This window comes from Felis catus, chromosome A3, assembly GCF_018350175.1.
Source record: "Felis catus isolate Fca126 chromosome A3, F.catus_Fca126_mat1.0, whole genome shotgun sequence".
Classification (NCBI taxonomy): domain Eukaryota; kingdom Metazoa; phylum Chordata; class Mammalia; order Carnivora; family Felidae; genus Felis; species Felis catus.
The window spans coordinates 109,385,295-109,406,886 of record NC_058370.1 but is presented as its reverse complement, the minus strand read 5'-3'; the positions used below and the strand labels follow the sequence as shown (position 1 = coordinate 109,406,886).

General features: G+C 41.7%; 1 protein-coding gene across 7 annotated transcripts in view; it reads left to right on the top strand.

The window, feature by feature from the left end:
- The window catches only part of RMDN2 (regulator of microtubule dynamics 2), an 83,466-nt gene extending 61,940 nt beyond the window's left edge, over nt 1-21,526 (top strand). For 6 of the 7 annotated variants that reach the window (XM_023251952.2, XM_045054685.1, XM_023251951.2 and 3 more), the window contains 4 exons: nt 1,894-1,992; nt 10,324-10,377; nt 10,466-10,546; nt 21,157-21,526. In XM_023251952.2, the coding sequence (XP_023107720.1) occupies nt 1,894-1,992; nt 10,324-10,377; nt 10,466-10,546; nt 21,157-21,210 (288 nt within the window). In that variant the 3' untranslated portion in view covers nt 21,211-21,526. Of the gene's footprint in view, nt 1-1,893; nt 1,993-10,323; nt 10,378-10,465; nt 10,547-11,010; nt 14,471-21,156 lie in introns of those variants that run through there. The other variant, XM_045054684.1, reaches the window with a different exon arrangement.
- Nucleotides 21,527-21,592: the final 66 nt, after the last annotated feature.

The following is a 21,592-nucleotide window of genomic DNA, read 5'->3' as shown; positions in this document are numbered from 1 at the left end:
AAAATAAAAATTTTCTACACAGCAAAGGAAACAACCAAAAAAACTAAAAGACAACCTACTGAATGGGAGAATATATTTGCCAATAACATATCTGATAAAGGGTTAAGTATCCAAAATATATAAAGAACGTATACAACTCAATACCCAAAAAACAAATAATCCAACTAAAACATGAGAAGACATAAACAGACATTTCTCCAAAGAAGATATACAGATGGACAACAGACACATGAATAAGTGTTCAACATCACTCATCATCAGGGAAATGGAAATCTAAACCACAATGAGATATCACCTCACATCTATTGGAATGACTAAAATCAAAAACACAAGAAATAACAAGTGTTGGTGAGGATGTAGAGAAATAGGAACCCTTATGCACTGTTGGTGGGAATGCAAACTGGTGCAGACACTGTGGAGGGTAGTACGGAGGTTCCTTGAAAAATTATAAATAGAACTACTCTATGATCCAGTAATCACACTACTGGGTATTTACCAAAGGATACAAAAACATTAATTGCAAGGAATACATGCACCCCTATGTTTATTGCAACATTATTTATAATAGCCAAATTATAGAAGCAACCTAAGTATCCATTGATACATGAATAGATAAAGAAGAAATGGTATTTATACACAGTAGAATATTATTCAGCCATAAAAAGAATGGAATCTTGCCATTTGCAACAACATGACAGATCTAGTGGGTTTAACACTAAGTGAAATAAGTTAGAGAAAGACAAATATTTTATGATTTCACTCATATGTGGAATTCAAGAAACAAATAAGGGAAATAAGAAAAGAGACAAACCAAAAAACAAACACTTGACTAAGAGCGAACAGATGGTTATCAGAGGGGCAGTGGCAGGTGGATGGGGGAAATAGGTAAAGGGGATTAAGAGTACACTTATCTCGTAGAGTACTGAGTGATATATGAAAGTGTTGAATCACTATATTGTACACCTGAAGCTAACATAACACTGTATGTTAACTCAACTGGAATTAAAATAAAATGATGGGGGAAGGAAACAAAAAATAAATGATAATAGGAAATTGAATTTTGGTGGTTATTGGTTAAAAAATTTTTCTCCTGGATTGTAAATATGTATACTGAGACCTCGCTCTACACTCCCCCTGGGTTGAGGATCCTTGTTCTATTTACATTTCTGTGATGCTGTATTCTGGATCAGGTTGGCAGCAGGAAGTAGGCAGTAAGAAAGAAAAGGTGGGGTCTGGTAGCTCCTATACTCCATGCAAAGAAATACTGTATGGCCATCTCAGACTCTTGAATCACATGAACAAACAGGATCAGCATTATTCCCCATCCCCACACCTGACTCTGATTGAACACACATCTCATCATGAGTATTTTATTTTATTTTTTATTTTATTTTTTATTTTTTTAATTTTTTAACGTTTATTTATTTTTGAGACAGAGAGAGACAGAGCATGAATGGGGGAGGGGCAGAGAGAGAGGGAGACACAGAATCCGAAGCAGGCTCCAGGCTCTGAGCCATCAGCCCAGAGCCCGATGCGGGGCTCGAACTCACAGACCGTGAGATCGTGACCTGAGCTGAAGTCGGATGCTTAACCGACTGAGCCACCCAGGTACCCCTCATCATGAGTATTTTAAATTGGTTTGGTAACCAGTGCTTTTTAGAGCTCATAGTTTGTTAGAATTATAAAAAAGGGAAGGTACAATATTAATATTATTAAGTTGATCTCTGTCGTGTATGTTATTTAGGAATATGTTCATATTTATGTGTTATACGCATACACACACATATACACCTACACACACACACACACGCACACACACACATCTAACTGAGGAGAGATTCTTCATTCAAAAAGTGAAAACTCTCTAAGAATGATGTTGCTTCATATTTGCAGGTCTCGAAACTGAGCTGGATTGAGAAAAAAATGGCTGCTACTCTGTTTGGAAAAATACCATCCTCAACTGTAGAAGAAGCTTTGCAAAATTTCCTTAAGGTATATTTTGTGTATCCATTATTTTAGTATCGAACTGGCTATGATCTGCGTTAGTCCCCCCTACGCTTCTTCATGTAGATCTCCAATGGAAGCCTGGGGTGGAGTCCTAGTTTTAGCATGTCCAAACTGCTTCCCAGAGCAGCTAGTTATTCCCTAGGTCCTAGGTACAGCCCTTACTACCAAATCCAAGAGCAGCTCTCCAGGTTGTGTGAGCATGTGCAAAAGCATTCATGCCCTGATTGTTAGACTTGGTTCCAAATTCTCGTAATGAGCCTAATATCGAACCAGTTTGATCTTAAAGAACTAAAAGATGCCAAAAGGGAGAGTTATTTCAAAAGCCATTCTACAGGTTGCAGACAGTTCTCTAGAACATTCTTAGGGTATCAGACCAAACCAGTATTTTCATTCCTGTCTTAAAATGTATAATAAAACTCTAAACAGTAATATATTTGTGTGCATATAATCAACTTTCTGGTAGGCTAATCCCTTTATCTTTCTCTCGAACCAGTTATAGAATCTTATAGAGACTAAGATGTTTCATCTTTTTCGTCTACCTATTTCAGATTTGTAACAATATAGACAAAATCAGACTCTAAATTGTATTGTCCAACATTTTGTACCTTCTCATATTTTTTTGTTGTATCTTAGGGATCAATTTTGTAGAACTGAAAGGGATTTAGAGAACACATATTCTAAGATCACAAGTACATTTCATTGTACTTTCCATTTATGAATGAATGCTTAGTGCCTACCTACTGTGCTCTGTGGAAAAAAATAAATGTTCTGAGCTTAAGCATGAGTCCAGTGGGAAAAAGTACAGGGAATAAAAGTACAAGGGCCAGATGTTTCTTATTTTTTATTTAATGTGATCTTTTTTGTTTTATAAAAAGGAAATCAAGGAGCACCTGGGTGGCTCAGTCAGTTGAGCATCCAACTCTTGATTTTGGCTCAGGTCATGATCCCAGGGTCATGGGATCGAGCCCCACATCGGGCTCTGCACTGAGCATGGAACCTGCTTAAGATTCTGTCTCTCTCTGCCCCTCTCCCTTACCTGTGCTCTCTCTCTCTAAATTAAATTAAAATTAAATTAAATTAAAACTTAAAAAAAGGAAATCAAGACCTCAGGAACTTAATTTTTTCTAGTGTCACACAATGGCAGACCAAAGACATGAATGTAGTTTAAAACTGTATCATCCTTATTTCTTCACCTTTTATCCACCACTGGTAATTTGTTATTTCATTTTAAATTTATAAGAATACAGATCATAGTAGGGGCACCTGGGTGGCTTAGTCGGTCACGTGACCAACTCTTGATTTCTGCTCAGGTCATGATCTCACAGTCGTAGGATCAAGCCCCGAGTTGGACTTCATGCTGTGTGTGGAGTCTGTTGGGGATTCTCTCTTCTCTTTCTTGCTCTCTGCCCCTCCCCCATTCTCACACACACACGCACACACACACACACTCTCTCTCTCTCTCTTTCTCTCTCTCTCTGTCTCTCAAAATAAATAAATAAACATTTAAAAAAAAGAATATAGACCATGGGTATATTTAAGCTAAATGGTTCATAGAAGGTGCTAAGCTAATTAGGAAAAATGTCGTTGGGGCTTGAAACTCATTTCTCCATAGTAGCAGTTATAAATGGGGGATCAGATCTTTAGGACTCTGCCCCCAAATTCTTAAGGTGCTAATGTACCTGAATATTACACAGATAAAATCAAAAGTGATCAGAGGCCCAGCGATGTAGAGGTAAGGATTGCAACCTCTAGAACTAGACCACCTGGTTAAATCTCAGTTCTGCCACTTACCGGATGATTAACATTAGACGAGTTTCTTAACCTTTCTCTCAAGTTCATCAATAACATGGAGAGAATAGTACCTGACTCAGAGTATTGTTGTGAACATTAAATAAGTTAATACAAGTAAATTACTTAGCGATTTCCTAGCTCCTAGGAAGTGCTCCATATCAGCTCAGAAAATGTTAATGTTATTAAAATGTAAACACCTTGGCAAACCATCTTGGGGACCTCCCCATTCAGTCTTGACTTAGATTCTGTCTGAAAATGCATTTGATGGTGTTTGTTCAGAGAGTCAGAAGGCATCAGGAAAGCTCCCCTCTACATTGACTGCAACATCTGGGGGTACCGAGGAGCCCAGAGTGCTAAGGGCAAAGGCTGGTGAGGAAGTGAGAAATCTGGGAGGTGTGGGGAGGAGAAGGAACGTGGTCCCATGCCCTAGGAGAGTCTGCAACCCCTAGTCCCAGTAGGAAGTCGTGTTTTTGGACCCTAGACTGTAGGACTCCTGTCCCCAGCTCTGTCTCTCCAAAGAGGATTCATAGGGGCCAGGAATGTGTCCCTAGACCATCCATCTCAGTTCTGGAGAGATGTAGAGCATTAGCTTTAGAATCAGTTTGAGATCTGGGCCTCTCCCTGTCCCTGTGACCTGGCCGTGTTTCTTTATTTCTCCTAATCTTAAATTCTTCATCTGTGAAGCAGATGAATACCTACTTTATATGATTTGTGGTACAATTCATCAAATAATGCTTGTAATTTTCTTGGCCCAGAACCTCGCACATTAAATACTCTAACTACAAATAAACATTCACTGCTATTATTTTGCTCTTATAACTGGTGAAATCTTATCCCCCACAGCATCACAGCAATTCAGGGAGGTGATTTTAGATCAGGAGTCATCTGTGAATCCTCTGTGGGAATTCTTTCAAACTATAGGATACTTCCCACCTCATCCAAAATTCTGGCATAAGTCCCTCGGGCAGTGGTCCTCACCCTTGGCTATACATTAGAATCATCTGGAGAGCTGAGACTGAGCCTTGCGTGGAGTCCACACTGTCAGCACAGAGCCTGTTTGGGATTCTCTCTCCCTCTCTCTCCGCCCCTCCCCAACTTGCTCGCTCTCTTTCTCTCTCTCAAATAATAAGTGGGTGAACTTTGAAAAAAAAATGCCAGCCCAGACCATGACCCAGACTAATTATTTCAGAATCTTTGAATATATTAAGATATAGTTTATATTCAGTAAAATGCACCCATTTTAAGTGTGCAGTTCATTGAAGCTTGGCAAATTAATACACTCAGGTAACCACCACCATTTTAAGATTTAGAACATTTCCATCACTTTCAAGAGTTCTCTTTGTCCCTCTGCTGTCAATTTCTCTCAGCCCCTGCCCCAGGCAACCACTGATCTGCTTTTCTATTTTTTTGACCTATTCTAGAAGTTTATATAAATGGAATCATTGAGCTTTTACTTTGTGTATCTGGCTTCCTTTGCTCAGCATAATGTTTTGAGATTCATTCATTTCATCGGTGTATCCATAGTTCCTTTTTACTGCCTTGTAATATTCCATTTTGTGGATATACCACAGTCTGCTTATGCATTTGCCCATTGGTGGACATTTGCGTTGTGTCCAATTTGGGGCTATTATTAATAAAGCTTCAATGAACATTCATATGCAAGCTTTTGTGTAGACATGTTTTTAATTTTCTTTGGTAAGTACCTAGGAATGGAATTATTGGGTCACAACAAAGTGTGTTTAAAACCTGATCAGTGTTTTTAAAGCTCTCAGAGCTATTCCTGTGCAGCCCATGGCGTGGTTGAGAGCCTGGAATCAGTGCCTGGGTGTGTGTAGTAGATAACAGGCGTGGCAGTGTTGGAGGATAGACGGACGGCCCTGATCTCACTCACTCTTTGCAACATAAGACCTCTGGATCTCCCTGAGTGGTTTTACCACCTGCAGAGCCTTCTTCTATGCCCTGATATGGTGGAGGGCTATGGCTTGAGTTTATGAGATGTTTTTAAAACAATGCTAGCTTATTCAGTAATGTTTATTAAGCACATACCTAGTACCAGCATGGCCAATGTAGGGAATGCAGAAATGACCAATGCAGCTCCTGTCTCCAGGGAACTTGTACAGCCAAGACCAAGTAAACAGCTACAATATTCTCTGCCAGGTATTATTATAGGGTGTTCTAAGAGCCTAGCTAGGAACTGCTTCTTAACTAGAACATTCTACTGAGCATTAGGTACTTACCTAAATAACTACCTTCCTTGTTATTTAGGCAAGCCGTTTGGTAAAAAGTTAGAATCTGCTCCATTTTAGGAAGTTGGTGTTGTCAGTAGCCTATGTACCTTTGGCGGCTTCTTTTTTTTTAACCATGAGCACAAAAAGAAAGAGATGTTCTGATTTATAATCAGGATGGCTAATTAAACATAAGTGCTAAGGTATATATGCAGGATTAAAATGCCAATATTAAAGAAATAAGCAGTCCCTATCAAAACAACACCAGCATTCTTCACAGAGCTAGAACAAACAATCCTAAAGTTTGTATGGAACCACAAAAGACCTCAAATAGCCAAAGCAATCTTGAAAAAGAAAACCGAAGCTGGAGGCATCACACCCCCGGACTTCAAGCTTTATTACGAAGCTGTAATCATCAAGACAGTATGGTACTGGCATAAAAACAAACACTGAGATCAATGGAACAGAATAGAAAACCCAGAAATGGGCCCACAAATATATGGCCAACTACTCTTTGACAAAGTAGGAAAGACTATCCAATGGAATAAGGACAGTCTCTTCAACAAATCATGTTGGGAAAACTGGACAGCGACATGCAGAAGATTGAACCTGGACCACTTTCTTACACCATATACAAAAATAAACTCAAAATAGATGAAAGACCTAAATGTAAGAGAGGAAGCCATCAAAATCCTAGAGGAGAGAGCAGGCAAAAACCTCTTTGACCTCGGCAGCAGCAATTTCTTACTCAGCACGTCTCCAGAGGCAAGGGAAACAAAAGCAAAATTGAACTATTGGGACCTCATCAAAATAAAAAGCTTCTGCATGGCGAAGGAAACAATCAGCAAAACTAAAAGGCAACCAATGGAATGGAAGAAGGTATTTGCAAATGACATAGTAGATAAAGGGTTAGTATACAAAATCTATAAAGAACTTATCAAACTCAACACTGCCCCCCCCAAAAAAAATCCAGTGAAGAAATGGGCAAAAGACATGAATAGACACTTCTCCAAAGAAGACATCCAAATGGCAGACAGACACATAAAAAAAAATGTTCAACATCACTCATCATCCTGGAAATACAAATCAAAACCATAATGAGATACCACCTCACACCTGTCAGAATGGCTAACATGAACAACTCGGGCAACAACAGATGCGGAGAAAGAGGATCTCTTTTGCACTGCTGGTAGGAATGCAAACTGGTACAACCACTCGGGAAAACAGTATGGAGGTTCCTCAAAAAGTTAAAAATAGAATTACTCTATGATCTACCAATTGCACTACTAGGTATCCATCCAAGGGATACAGGTGTGCTGTTTCGAAGGGGCACATGCACCCCTATATATGTAGCAGCACTATCAACAATAGCCAAAGTATGGAAAGAGCCCAAATGTCCATTGACGGATGAATGGATAAAGAAGATGTGGTATATATATACAATGGAGTATTACTCGGCAATCAAAAAGAATGATCTTTCCATTTGCAACTATGTGGATGGAACTAGAGAGTATTATGCTAAGCAAAATTAGTCAGAGAAAGACAAATATCATATGACTTCACTCATATGAGGACTTTAAGACACAGAACAGATGAACATAAGGGAAGGGAAGCAAAAATAATATAAAAACAGGGAGGGGACAAAACATAAGAGACTCTTAAATATAGATAACAAGCAGAGGGTTGTGGGAGGGGGAAATGGGCTAAATGGGAAAGGGGCATTAAGGAATCTACTCCTGAAATCATTGTTGCGCTATAGCCTAACTTTTATGTAAATTTAAAAAATAATTAATTAACTAAAAAAAAGAAATAAGCTGCTTATTCTCATATGTTGAAGCAAGTTTTATGAACAGGTTTTGGACAGAGCTGGGCAACTACTGGACGTAGAAGAAGGTGCAACTGAACAAAGTTTAATCAAAGTCTTCCTTTTAGAGAGACTTAAAAAATGCACTTAGTAGACTTGAAGAGTAGAGATGGAAATGATTGGACAAGAGAGAACCAGCAGAACCAGAACTCATCAATACCATGGGTGGCTCTCTAGGCTTTTCCAGGCTGTGGCTAGGATTGAACTTGACAGTGTCCTCCCATCTGTTGGCAGCCTTGCTGTTTCACTAGCAAGTTCTTGGCCAGATCCACACACTGTTCATCTACTCGGTCCTAAAGAATAAACACCCAGTTTGACTCTCCAGCCCAAGACACTTTATCCTAGGATCCTTCCCTTTTGGGTTTTGTAGAGTATATGCCCTTTACCAAAGATGTGAACTCCTCAGCCCCCTAAGTCTTAGATCCACTCAATAGTATCCATCTTTAAAATGCATGTATCCTTTGACTCAGCAATTCAACTTCCAGGAATCTCTTCTACAGACAAAATCACACTTGTACACAAGTATACAGGAGAAAGTATTTCACCGATCATTATTGGTAACAGTAAAAAAATGTCTAAATGTGTAATAAAGAATGCTTAATTTAATTACGGCATATGCGTAATATGAAATACACCTCTTAGGAACAAGGTAGATCTGTGTATGCAAACACAGAAATGTGTCTGTGATATGTTGTGGGAAAAAAAGTTTTGGACCGATATACAGAAATGGTCCCATATTCATTTTTTTCCAAAGTGATTTTTTTTTTTAACTTGTGTATGCTTGATAAAGGGTCTGGTAAGATTCATGTCAAACTGTTGATAGTGGTTACCCCTGGGAGATGAGATTGAAATTGAAAATAAAGTCAGAACAAAGAAGCACTCACTTTTTAGTTTTGGAAATGTTCGTATCACTTGTGTCTTGTAAAACATGCATATCTTTGTAAATTTTTTAAAGTAACCTTCTTGGGGCTCCTGGAGGAAGTTAAGCATCCAACTCTTGGTTTCGGCTCAGGTTGTGAGCTCACAGTTCATGGGTTCAAGCCTTACATTGGGCTTTGCACTGACAGCACGGAGTCTGCTTGGGATTCTCTCTCTCCCTCTCTCTCTCTTTCTCTCTGTCCCTCCCCCTTCTCTCTCTCTCTCTCTCTCTCTCTCTCTCTCTCTCAAAATAAATAATAAGCATTAAAAAAAAAAGTAACCTTCTTCGCTTGGGTTCTACGTCTCTCTGGGTTGGGTTCTAAGGTCAGATTGGGAGCTTATTTGCATTGGCCCTTAATACAGCAGCAGCTGACCGAAGATTGACTTAGGTTCTAAGAAGTGCTCTCTAGTAACAATGCCAGGCGCCTGCAAGAATTCTTATTCACCAGAGATATAGAAAGGGAACTGATGCATAAAAGTTTAGTAGATGTGTGGGGTGCCTGGGTGGCTCAGTCAGTTAAGCATACGACTTCAGCTCAGGTCATGATCTTGCAGTTTGTGAGTTCGAACCCCCGCACTGGGCTCTGTGCTGACAGCTCAGAGCCTGGAGCCTGCTTTGGATTCTGTGTCTCCCTCTCTCTCGCTCCTCCCCTGCTCACACTCTCTCTCTCTGTCTCTCTCTCTCTCCCTCTCAAAAACAAATAAACATTAAAAAAAAGTTTAGTAGATGTGCATAAGAGTTTAGTAAAGTGCCTTCATAATACCCACTTATTGAAATTTGTAAGTAGGTCTGCTACTTGGACTAGTTGTTTCCCGGGTCTGTCTTTTCTTCAAAAATACTTGACGCGATGGACTTTAGATATTATTCAGCCCGTGGGATGTGTTGAAATCATAAGAAATCAAATACTAACGTGGTGGAGGATGTTTGTCATGGGATACCTATCATCCTCTAATCGTCTCCTAAATAGACTAAATTGTATAGGACTTGTCTTGGGAGAATGTATCGCCAATTGTTTCTGTCCTCGAAAAGAAAAAAAGAGAAAGGATAGGTTATACAAAGGAATCCTGAAACCTTAAAGGATCGCGTTGTTTCATAAGCTCTATGAGCATAATAATAATAATCTCATTTTTTTAATGTTTATTTCTGAGACAGAGAGAGACAGAACATGAGTGTGGGAGGGGCAGAGAAAGAGGGAGACCCAGAATCCGAAGCAGGCTCCAGGCTCCGAGCTGTCAGCACAGAGCCCGACGTGGGGCTCGAACCCACGAACTGTGAGATCATGCCCCGAGCCGAAGTCGGACGCTTAACCGACTGAGTCACCCAGGCGCCCCAATAATAATCTCATTTTAATGGATAATCTCAAAAGCTGTATTTCCACCATACTTGAATTGATCAAACGAGTCAGATGTAATACAACCAATCTAAATTTTTCAGACAACTTGGTTAATATCTGATTCTTTACTGGTTGTTATAATATTGCCCCATTTATTCTTTTTTCTGTTCTCTCTTAAAATCAGGTTGAAGAACTACACCCTGGTTTTTCTAAGTCCAATTACTTGTTCTTGGCCAAGGTAAGGAAGACCACTTGTTTTAAGATCACTTTGAATGCATTACATAAAAATGGGATTCCCTTTCACATTGTCGACTTTTCATTTCTAGTGTTACATCGATCTTGAACAAACAGATGACGCTGTGAAGTTTTGTAATTTGGCAGTATTGCTCCCTTGTGTTACCAAAGAGGTAAGTCCCAACAGGGACAGCGAAGGCTGTTATTGTCACCAGTACTTTTCTAGCTCCAGGTAGGAACAGCTGGCTTAGATGCATCTGGATTTTTCTTCCATACTAAAACATTTGGGATTTCACTGGGATTGAACATGTGCTGTGAAGTTTTTAGAATTGCTGTGGGTAACCCTTCACCAGCAGACTCCCTGCCTCTTTAAGGGACACACAAATCATGGGCTAGCAGTTAAAATATACTGATGCTTGTTAAGCATTAGACCGCAAGAAGACCGTCCAGGGGTCTGCCGTCTTCAGTCTCCTGCTCACAGTAGGGTGTGGTTATCCTCTACCGTGAAGAAGCTTAAAAATGATGCATTGACAGTTTCTTGGTCTTTGAATGCCTACCGCTAACGAAGAAGAAACTATCCCGTTGCTTCTTGCCCTTTTATTCACTAATTCAGGATTCTGGATGTGCTCTGTTTTAGGGATTTCAGAGTTAATGGCCCAGTCTGTGTTGCTGTGAGCCGTATATTGGTATTGTAGGAATACAAGGAAATAGATCAGTGTTTTCCTGCTCCCTTCTCGTACCGCCGCACATTACCGTCCTCTGAATCACAGCGGAAAGAAATGCCTCAGAAAGGAGCATCCCTTGTCTTCTCTGCGGAAGCAAAACCGGCTCCGATGGTTGTTGTGAACCTCAAATATAGACACGCCCACAGCTCTCTAGCAGCTCACAGCCTGGGGGAGAATATAAGCCATATACCCAAGTAACTGTAGCCCAGGGTGGAAAGCCTGAAGTGCTCAGAGAGGTGCAAATAACTGGTGATGGAAATAGTGGAAAGGGAGAAATTCTTTTCACCTGGAAGAGATCCGGTAGCATCAGAGGTGGGCTTTGAGAGTGTACGTAAGGTGGAGGTGAGAGTGAAGTGCCTCGCAGGCGGTGAACAAAGGCACAGAGGTGGAAAAGCGGAGATTTGTTTGCCTGGAGGGGGAGGGGCAGGGGTGTTCAGCGCAGTCCTGGGAAACAAGGAAGAAAGGGGGGAGCGTAATAAGACCTGCCGGGAACTTCAGGGTTCAGGGATGCCTCCGTCTTTAAACAGGGCTGCTCAGGCCTCACTGGGCCTTGCTGGCAACCACCCGCGCAAGGTCTCGGACGGCTTACGTTTGGGCTTTCCTACAGGGTTGATTGGCCTTCTCACTCCGATCCCTCACTTGGTCGAGGCGCACAACAGCCTAGGCTCAGGAGCGGCACTTCTCCGGAAGACACTTTGTGCAATTGTTTGGGCAGAAAACAGATTTTGTCCCTCTGGGTGCTTGCTCCATAGAGGTGGTGGGGACCCTACCATCTTGTCCACCTCTCCTGAATGATGTTTCAGGTTATATGCAGTCATTTAAAACTGAGGGTCTGTGCGTTCTTTTTAGAATTTGAGATTAGCATACAGTATGATAGTGAGGCATAACACCTGGTTTCACGTGCAAATAGTTGTGCACGATATCCAGAGCTGTCACACAAGGGCTAAATATCAATGACCCCCCCCCCCAGGGTTTGGTCCTTGGTCCCTAAGTCTCCCCTCTCCTCGCCTCCCCTCCGCTCTCCTCCCCTCCTCTCCTTTCCTCTCTTCTCTCCTCCTTCCTGCCCCACAAACCTATGGTCCATGGCTTTGGATGCTATCTACCTGCCAGGAGTCCTCAAATTTGTATCTCTAGACCTCCCTTCTGAGCCCTAAGATCTGAGTATCCAACTTCCTACTTGACATCTGTACCGAGATGTTTCGCAGACATCTCAAACTCAACTCGTCATTGGGCCTTTGGATCTCGTCTTTTCCAACTTCCTCTCTAGTAAATGGCACATCCGTCCATCAGTTGGGAATCATCTCCCTCAGCCCCCGACACAGACATCCACCCACTCACCAAATCTCAGTCTTCCTCTTCTAAAGCATGCCTTGAGCTAGCCAACTGCCCTCTCACTCGACTGCTACCGCTCCAAGCAGGAAACCACCCGAGTTCACCGGAACTACGACGTGCGAGCCTCCCACTGGCCTTTGGCTTTCTTCCTTCCACCAGGCCATTCTTGGCTCTCAGTAGCAGCAAAGGAACAGATTGAGTAAACCTCAATATGTCACTTCTTACTTGAAACCCTTTGCTTTGGGGATAAAGTCCTAAATGTTTAGCATGTCCTTCAAGGCTCTGATCTCTGTTGCCCACTCCCCCCACCTCTGCACTATGCCTTTCCTTGCTTCACACCCTCGGGACCTGTTCTTGCCTCTTCCTGAAACACTCCCACCCAAGCCCTCCACTCCCTTCCCCTGCTTTATTCCTACTCACCCTTCAGACCTCACCATAAATGTCATTTCTTTAAGAAAGACTTCCTTGCCACTCCCAGGCAAGAAAGTACCTCGTACTTTTCCTTCACATCATCTAGCACGGTTTGTGGTTGTATAATTGTTTGTGTGATTCTTCCAGGAAAGTCACAGCTAAGTGTGTTTCATTCACCCCTCTATTCCCAGTGCCAACTACCATGCCTGGCATGTAATAAGCACCCATAAGTACTGATAGGAAAAATCAGAAGACTCATAGCACAAAAATGAAAAGTTGGGCACTGTGGAAATATTTAGGTAATAAGCAAAAGAGCATTAATAAGTATTTCCTACGTTACTTATTTTTCCAATGATGTTTCCATTTATATTTTCTAGGAGGTTTTGTTTTGTTTTGTTGTTTTGTTTTGTTTCGAGTAGTAAATGTAATGTCAGGAATATCAATTTTTTTTCAATTAGAAAATAGACTGAGGAGAGTTATCTGCAGTCCCCCTATCTCTGTAAGTTTTTCCAGATTGAAGTATACCCACCCCATTAGTGATTTTGCTGACAAGTCTGTTCATTTCCAAAATGTCCAGCAGAGCCACTAATAACAGTGAAGGCAACCCAGCCATCAGTTTTCCCTCTGTCATGTGAACCTGCCTGACATACCTGCTTCTTTCTTGTGGCACTTGTAACCTCTTCCTGACATTGGAGTCTTTTGTGATGTCTTCTGCCCCTTCCAGGGAGCTGTGAGCTCACCACACTGCACTTGACATTGGGAGTGTCAGCCCTTGGGCTCTAGGGCCCAGATTCCTGCATGTGAGCAACTTTACATCCCCAGAACTTGAAACTACAGTATTTTATTATTCACGTGGCCTTTTCTTGACTCTAGGAAGGTCATCTCGGGTCCTGAGAAACGTTCCACTTTAACAATTTTTTTTAAGTTTATTTACTTATTTTGAGAGAGACAGAGACAGCACAAATGGGGGAGGGGCAGACAGAGAGAGGGAGAGAGAGAAACCCAAGCTGTCAGCTTAGAGCCCGATGTGGGGCTCGAACCCACGAAACATGAGATCATGACCTGAGCCGAAAATGGGAGTCAGACGTTCAACCGACTGAGCCACCCAGGAGCCCCAGAAACGTTCCACTTTTAAACTGAAAAAGGATTCCTGTGTCGAAGGCAGTGTGAGAATGCTTGATGAAGGAAATCATGACCACTCTGGCAGCCTGGGAGTTGTTTGCCTGGACAAAGTATCCAAGTTACTGACCTGGGGCAGGCTGCCAAAGTTCGGTGCAGGAAGCATTATGTAATCTTTTGTTTTACGGCGAGGGATGTGCTAATTTGGCAAAGAAAAAAACTGTTTTGAAATTGTTGTCACATTTTGAAGTGACATTAATTGCTCTTCTAAGACAAACTCTTGTAGGATAGGAAATAAACTATACCGGGAACAGTGTCAGGAAGAGAAGGACTCCGGGAGTGTTCAATGTAAAGAACACGTCTTCCTGGCTAACAAGTTGTGTAGTTGGCTTTAAAGTTAACCTGTTGTTTAAAATCTTGGGCTGTTATTTCCATCCTGTTATATAAATGGAGAATCATCCCTCTCATTAGTAACCACTCTTAGTAATAAAATCCTAATCGTGCTTTTAATCTTCTGTCTTAATTAAGACCTCATATTTGATTTTTTTTTTAACATTTGTTGTTGAGAGACAAAGACAGAGCATGAGCATGAGAGAGAGGGAGACACAGAATCCGAAGCAGGCTCTAGGATCCGAGCCGTCAGCACAGAGCCCGACACGGGGATCGAACCCATGGACCACAGATCATGACCTGAGCCAAAGTCAGAGGCTCAACCGACTGAGCCACCCAGGCGTCCCTCATATTTGATTTTTTTTTTTAATTAAGAAATTGGTTTCTCAGATAAGTTTATACGCTGTAATTAGTCCACAGATGTTCAGCCTGCCTTCCAGCTAAGGGAATGCTACAGCTCAGAGTATGAGTAGGGTCAGTTACTGAAACCCAGCAATATTGCCCACGGTCTCATTTGTTAGAAATTCTTATTTGCCTGTTTATTTCTGGTTTGAACTTATTTTCTGGGCCTGGAGAATTCATTCTTCCTGGTGCATTTTAAAAGAAATTAGGGGTGCCTGGATGGCTCAGTTGGTTAAGGGTCCAACTTTGGCTTAGGTCATGATCTCACAGTTCATGGGTTCAAGCCCCACATCGGGCTCTCTGCTATCAGTGTGGAGCCCGCTTTGGATCCTGTCTCCCTCTCTCTCTGTCCCTCCCCTGCTTGAGCTCTCTCTCTCTCTCTCTCTCAAAAATAAATATTTTGGAGATCTCTTGGGTGATTCAGTCGGTTAAGCGTCCAACTTCGGCTCAGGTCATGATCTCATGGTTCTTGAGTTTGAGCCCTGCGTCAGGCTCTGTGCTGACAGCTCAGAGCCTGGAGCCTGCTTTAGATTCTGCCTCTGTCTCTCTGCCCCTCCCCTACTTGCTCTCTGTCTCTCTGTCTCTCTCTCAAATATAAAAAATAAAACATAAAAAAATAAATATTTTTTAAAAAGGAAATGAATAAGGCCACTAAAGAAGGGACACACTTTTCCTACTCTCTGAAGAGACATTTTCATGAGTTGCACGCAGGGACTATTACTCTGTTTAAACCCCCTATTTCCACTCTTTGGGTTCTAACCTTTTATTGGCAGTCCAAAATATATTACTTGTTAAGCTTTCTTGATATATAATGGCCTTGCTTATATTTCTTAGGTTGATCTTAAAAACACCTTAAAGAAGTTTCTTAGACCTCTTTTTTTTGATGTTTATTTTATTTATTTGAGAGAGAGAGAAAGAGAGAATCCCAAGCAAGCTCCATGTTCTTGCAGAGCCCTACATGGGGCTCAATCTCACAACTGTGAGATCATGACCTGAGCCCAAATCAGGAGTTGGATGCTTAACCAACTGAGCTACCCAGGCGTCGCTCTTAGACCTCCTTTAATAATATTCTTAAAATAACTGGTGACACGGCATCAGTCTGGGATCAGTCATTCTTACCCAGCACTCAGTCTAGTCAGGTTGATGTTTGATAATCATCACGCACATGCCAGGAGTGTAACCATTTAATATAAGTAAGTCTCTCTCTTACTTATCCAAAGCCTTTGGCGGAGAGTATTGATATATTTTCCCTCATGTGCCTCTTTCTTGTGGCACTTGTAACCTCTTCCTGGCATGATAGTTACTTGTGACACGTCTTATGTCCCAGGGAGCCCTAAGCTCGTCACACTGCACTTGGTATTGAGAGTGTCAGCCCTTGGGCTCCAAGGCCTAGATTCATGCATGTGAGCAGCCTTGTATCCCCGGAATTTGAAACTGCAGTGTTTTCAATGGAGAGAAAGTGTGCTGCTTCAGCAGAAAGGTTTGGATAGTGTGAATCTGGAGAAGGAAGGAATACCCTGAATTCAAAACCATAACCTGAGTCCTTAGAAGATGACATTTGAGCAAATGTGGACAATATATCGAGTGCTTGAAACATAGTGAAGCCCTCAGAATTGATCAGATGCCTGTGCAGTTGACAAGCTATGAAGAAAAACGCTTACACGGAGGAGAGTATCACACCATGTGAGTGTAACCAATGCGGCAGAGACTTTATTTGGAGACCATCGTTGAAGGATCAGCATAGAATTCGTATGTAGAAAAATGAATAGACGAGTGGATGCAGGCAGGCCTTTCACATCCTCTCCTGTCCCCGTTAGTAGCTGAGATTTCACACTGGAGAGGAGCTCTTTGAGAATGGGGAAATACCCACAGCTCAAGTGATCCAGCATGGGTTAACTGGAAAGAAACCCTACCAATGTAACGAACGTGGCACACGCTTCAGCCCGAGAGCTAACTTCTGTTCACAGCAGAGAATTCACACAGGAGGAAAACCCTTTGCCTATAATCAGAGCAGAAATGCCTCCAGTAACGACTCGTCCTTGAAACAGCCTGAGTGAATTCACACGGCAGAGAAACTACACCAATGTCATCTATGTGGTAAAGCCCTTAGCTGATGTTCTAACCTTAGCCATCATGAGAATACACGCCGGAGCGAAACCCTATAAATGTAATGAATGGAGAAGAATCTTCAGCCTCAGCTTTAACCTTTATAGACACAAGAGTTCCCACAGGGGAGAAACTCTGTCACCTTCAGCCAAAGCTCAAGGCTTCAAATGCACAGAACACTGAGCAAACCAAGCAGGAAGGGAGCAAGTCTCTGCCAGGAGGAGGAAGCCATTTGGGAAATACTAGATGATTCATGTTAGAGAAGCAATTCAATGAAATGAACATGAGAACCCCTTTCCTCGTAGAGCAACGTTGCAGGACATGTGAGGATTGTCACCGTATAGGACACTCTCAGTATCATGATGGAAGGAAAGACTTCCGTGATCACATATACCTTAGTCAGCCTTAAAATGCTCACACTGGGAAGTCTCCCAGGCTTCAAGTCAAAGTAGAAATGCCTTTATCTACAATTTATATAAGAAAACTCATACTGGAAAACGAAACTATCAAGAACCCTATAGAACACAATTCAGTCTATAATTTAGACTTTTGGCAAATGACATATCACTGAAAATAAACGTAGTAGAAAGATGTACCGTGATGCATTCTTGGAAATGTTGAATGCAGAATTTGTAAGCTGTAATAGGCAATAAGATAACCTCTCCTCAGTAGATTAATAAAAGTTGTTGGTAAAAAATCTAACGCATTGGTATTTGTCTTTAAAAAAAATAATGAAACGTTATGCTGAGTATTGGGGCCATTTTTCCTTTATTACATCACTGTCGAAAGCTGATCAGCTTCTATTCTTTTTGCAGCTCTCAACATATTTCCAAAAACTTTGTTCAATCAGAAAACAACTTTTAATGTAACTGAAAAAAAATGTAGAACACAAAATAGTGTGTTCTAATGATGATATTAGTGTTGAAATATGTTATCTACATGGCAAGGGCGAATGGAGACCTGGACAATTAAACATACACTTTGTAAGTAATTCACATTATCTCAGATGATAACTGATGCAGGTGGCAGACATGCCCTATTTTATGAAACACTAAAAACAGACAAAGGCTTGGAATGGAAAAATAGGCCTAAAAGCGTCGAATCAAATAACAATATGGCTGAAATGTTGGGCACGAGAGGGAAAGAAGAGATGAGAGCCTTGTGTCTTTTCTTAAAGGCAGGGAAAAACCATTACAGGGTCTTAAGCAACAAGTGACAAATGAGATTTTGGGGTGGGCACACTGGCTACCCTGTGGCTACCCTGTGGGGGCTTGGAGGGAAGCAAAACTAGAAGAAGCAGTAGCATTTGAGTAACTAGCACAAGTAGCACAGACCTGAGCCGGTGATGCCGACTAAGATGATGGCAGTGAGCAGTGAACGGAGATACACAGACTTAATGGATTCGTGGCTGGTGTTCTCGACAAGACTTAGAAATTGAATATCTAGAAGTTGGAGGACTCAAGAATGAGATCGGGGTTCCTGGCTTTAGAAACAGACCAGGGTAGATGGAGGTACCCTTTAAGGACCCGGGGAGCATTGGAGAGCCAGATTTGGTAGAGAAGGTGAGCTCAGGTATAGACATTTTGAGTTTGTGAGATTTTCAAATCCATAAACTGATTTTATATTTGCCACATAAATGATGTCTGAAGCCACAAGGTAGCAGAGGTCACCCAGTGAAGTTATATAGTGTTTGAAAGGCAGCAGGCGGAGGATCAGCTTTGAGAAACAGCAGCATAATGGAAGGGGAGGAGGAAAAGGAAGCTACGAGGGAGACCAGCAGAAGTGACCCCGCGAGACAGGGCCTCAGAAGCCAAAGGATGGTGGAAGTGGTCACCTCTGTCAGAAACCCTGGACAAGTCAGGACTGGAATGAGCTGAGTTCAGTGATGTCTGTGTCACTGGTGATCTTAACCCAGACTGTTGTCAGTGGAACGATAGCCGCAGAGACCGTGCAGAGCACTGAGACAACGCGGTCGGTGCTGGTAGATGCACTTCCAACAATTTGATGGGGAAGAGAGGAGAAGTGGTGCCAGAGGTGAGAAATCCTTGTGTTTTTTTAGATGGGAAATAGGGGAGCATATTTAAATGACGAGAAGGTCCGCAAAGAAGGAAGGATTTAAGAACGACCAAGGAGCGAGGAGATCATTGGTAGAATAAGGGAGGCCCTGAGGAGGTCAGAAAGGCATCCAGAGCGCATCAGGGTTCTCTTTTTTTGTTGCCAACTCAATAGAAAAGTTGATGGGTTTGTGGACTTGGGGGTTTGTAGAGACCCAGGCAGGTGCCACAGAGGGGGAAGGGGCTTTTGTCTTTTAGTTCAAAGGTCGCTGGATATAGAGTCTAAAGTGGGTAGAAAACAAGTCAAGGCAAAAGAAACAAAAAAATAAGTCAAAGCAGGAGAAAGCTGGCAGAGAACAAGAAGGAAAGAAAATCTCTTAATAAATCTGTGGAAGTTGAAAAATTATTGTTATTGAGAGTAATTGGATAAATGACACGAAAAGATGGGCAGTTGTGTTCAGAGGGCGGGACGCCTATTTCAGAGGTAGGGCAGTTGTAGGTCATGACACAGCCCAGGGTCCGCTCACTGGGGCGATGGGGGAGGGCATCGGAGGTGAGGAGGCTAACTCCAGGAAGGTGGGATCCACGGTCCATGGGGACTGGGATGTCTCCAACAGCGATGGCAGACCTTGGCATGGAGAGTGACCCAGGTGCCAAAGTCACAAAAAACAAATGTAAAAGGAGAGTGACCAGGAGATTAACAGCTATAAGAAATGGCAGAGGACAATTATCCTCTACCCCCAAAATATATTCTCAGCAAATGCATTGCTGGTTATACAAAAATGACTTCAAAACAAGTCCCCTAACAGGAGTGCCAGGGAGCTCTGTAGACATGTGTGAGAAAAAGAGGAAAAGTGGGAGGTTGGCTCAAGGAGGGTGGTATTGGGGGGAGCACCCAATGAGGGTTGATGGTGGGAAGGGCAGACATTTGGGGCAATTAACAGAGGAAAGCGTGTTTGGGGGTAGCGGCGTTAGCTGGCGTTTTGGGCTAAAAAACCTGCACATAACAAATAAATAAATAAAATGCTTGGATGGAAGCCCCGGGAACAAGGTGCAACGGGAGGGGTGTTGTGTGTGCGGGTGTGGCTGTGGGTGCGCGGTGAGCGCGTTCACTGCCAGTTGAATTGGGGTGGGGGGGTGGGGGTGCGCGAGGACACATATTGCCAAGCTGTGATCTTAATTTTAAATCTTTCCTTCTGGTTTGTGCGCGTTCATTCCTTTAGGCATCTAGTTGAAACGATTCTCTCGCTTATGTCATTATTCTGCAAGAAATTGATCCCTAAACATCGATTAATGGGAATGTTACTGCTAATAGGTATCCTATTGAGGGACTTATCGGTGCCAGGCACTGAACTATCCCCAGGGTTACCAAGATAAACATGAATTACCAAGATAAACGTATTTTTTATACGTTATTTTAAATAATGCATTAATCCCCTAAATTCATTAATCATAGTTTCTCACAACCTTGAAAAAATACTGATTTGCTAGTAGGTAGACATCTGATCGACCAGACACTACGTTATGATTAAAACTATTGAAGAACTTCCAGGTTTGTTTGTTTGTTTGTTTAATCTAACAGCCACTTCCGAATATTGTGTTGTTCATTTGTTCTCATCTATTTGTTTTAATTTGTTACATCCCTTAAATTCTTTCTAATTAGGTACTCAATAAATGTTAAATGCAAAAGTGCATAGGAGTACCCTGCCATCTAAATTTATTGCCACTGTTTCTAACCTCCACTCTTGTTTTAAAGAAATAACAAGTGGAATATATTAGACCATGTAGAAAACATATTATATGGTTTTTCACCTTTAATATAAACTACTTGATGACGTCAGTGATGAAATGTATAGCTAGCCTGGATCTTGCAGTGGAATCTCCAATTTCTTCCAATCCTGCTGCTGAGGCTAGGACTTCTTCCACATCATACAGCTGAAGAAAAAAAAAATCAATGTTACCATTAACACAGTGGTGAGGGCCAATATGTCAGCTTACAGCGAAGGACCTCTTCTTCCGGTATCCCACCCCTCCAGACCTGGCGGGGGAACAGCCTGGGAGTAGCGCTCTGCATTACACATGGTCTCGGAGATCTGAATCCTGCCTGGATCTCAGAAATCTGTAGTTTCCTTGTAATGGTCCCTCACAAAGTATCCCCTCGCTCAACCAAAGATTGTTTCAAAGTAGCTAGAGTAGCAGGATAAATGTGTGAAATTTCATTGTGTATTTGTATTTTCTTTATAGGATAAAGATGCACAGAAAGAAGTGAAAAAAATAAGCACTTCCTTGAAGAGGTAAATAAAAGAACTCACTCTTCAACAAATCAGATGTGGTCTACTAAACTTTGAACTAATCCAAGTGGCGTTTTTTATTATCCCTTTTTCTTTTCTGATGTAAGGGTAACGTGCTCAGATTTGAAGGTAAAACCATGTTTCTGCAGCATGCATTCCACTAGTATCACTGCGAAACTAATAATGTTACTTGGAGAAGTCGATTTCGCATAATGTCAGTACAAAATGATCTTTAAACACGTATGATTTCTATTTTTCCTACCAATAAACTATAGTCTTCAGAATATTTCTTTAAATAAAATATTTAAATCAATTCAATAAAATGACCTCTAGTGAGTGTCTGATTAATGCTTCAGTGAGACTTGGCAAAACAAAATTTCATTAATGCG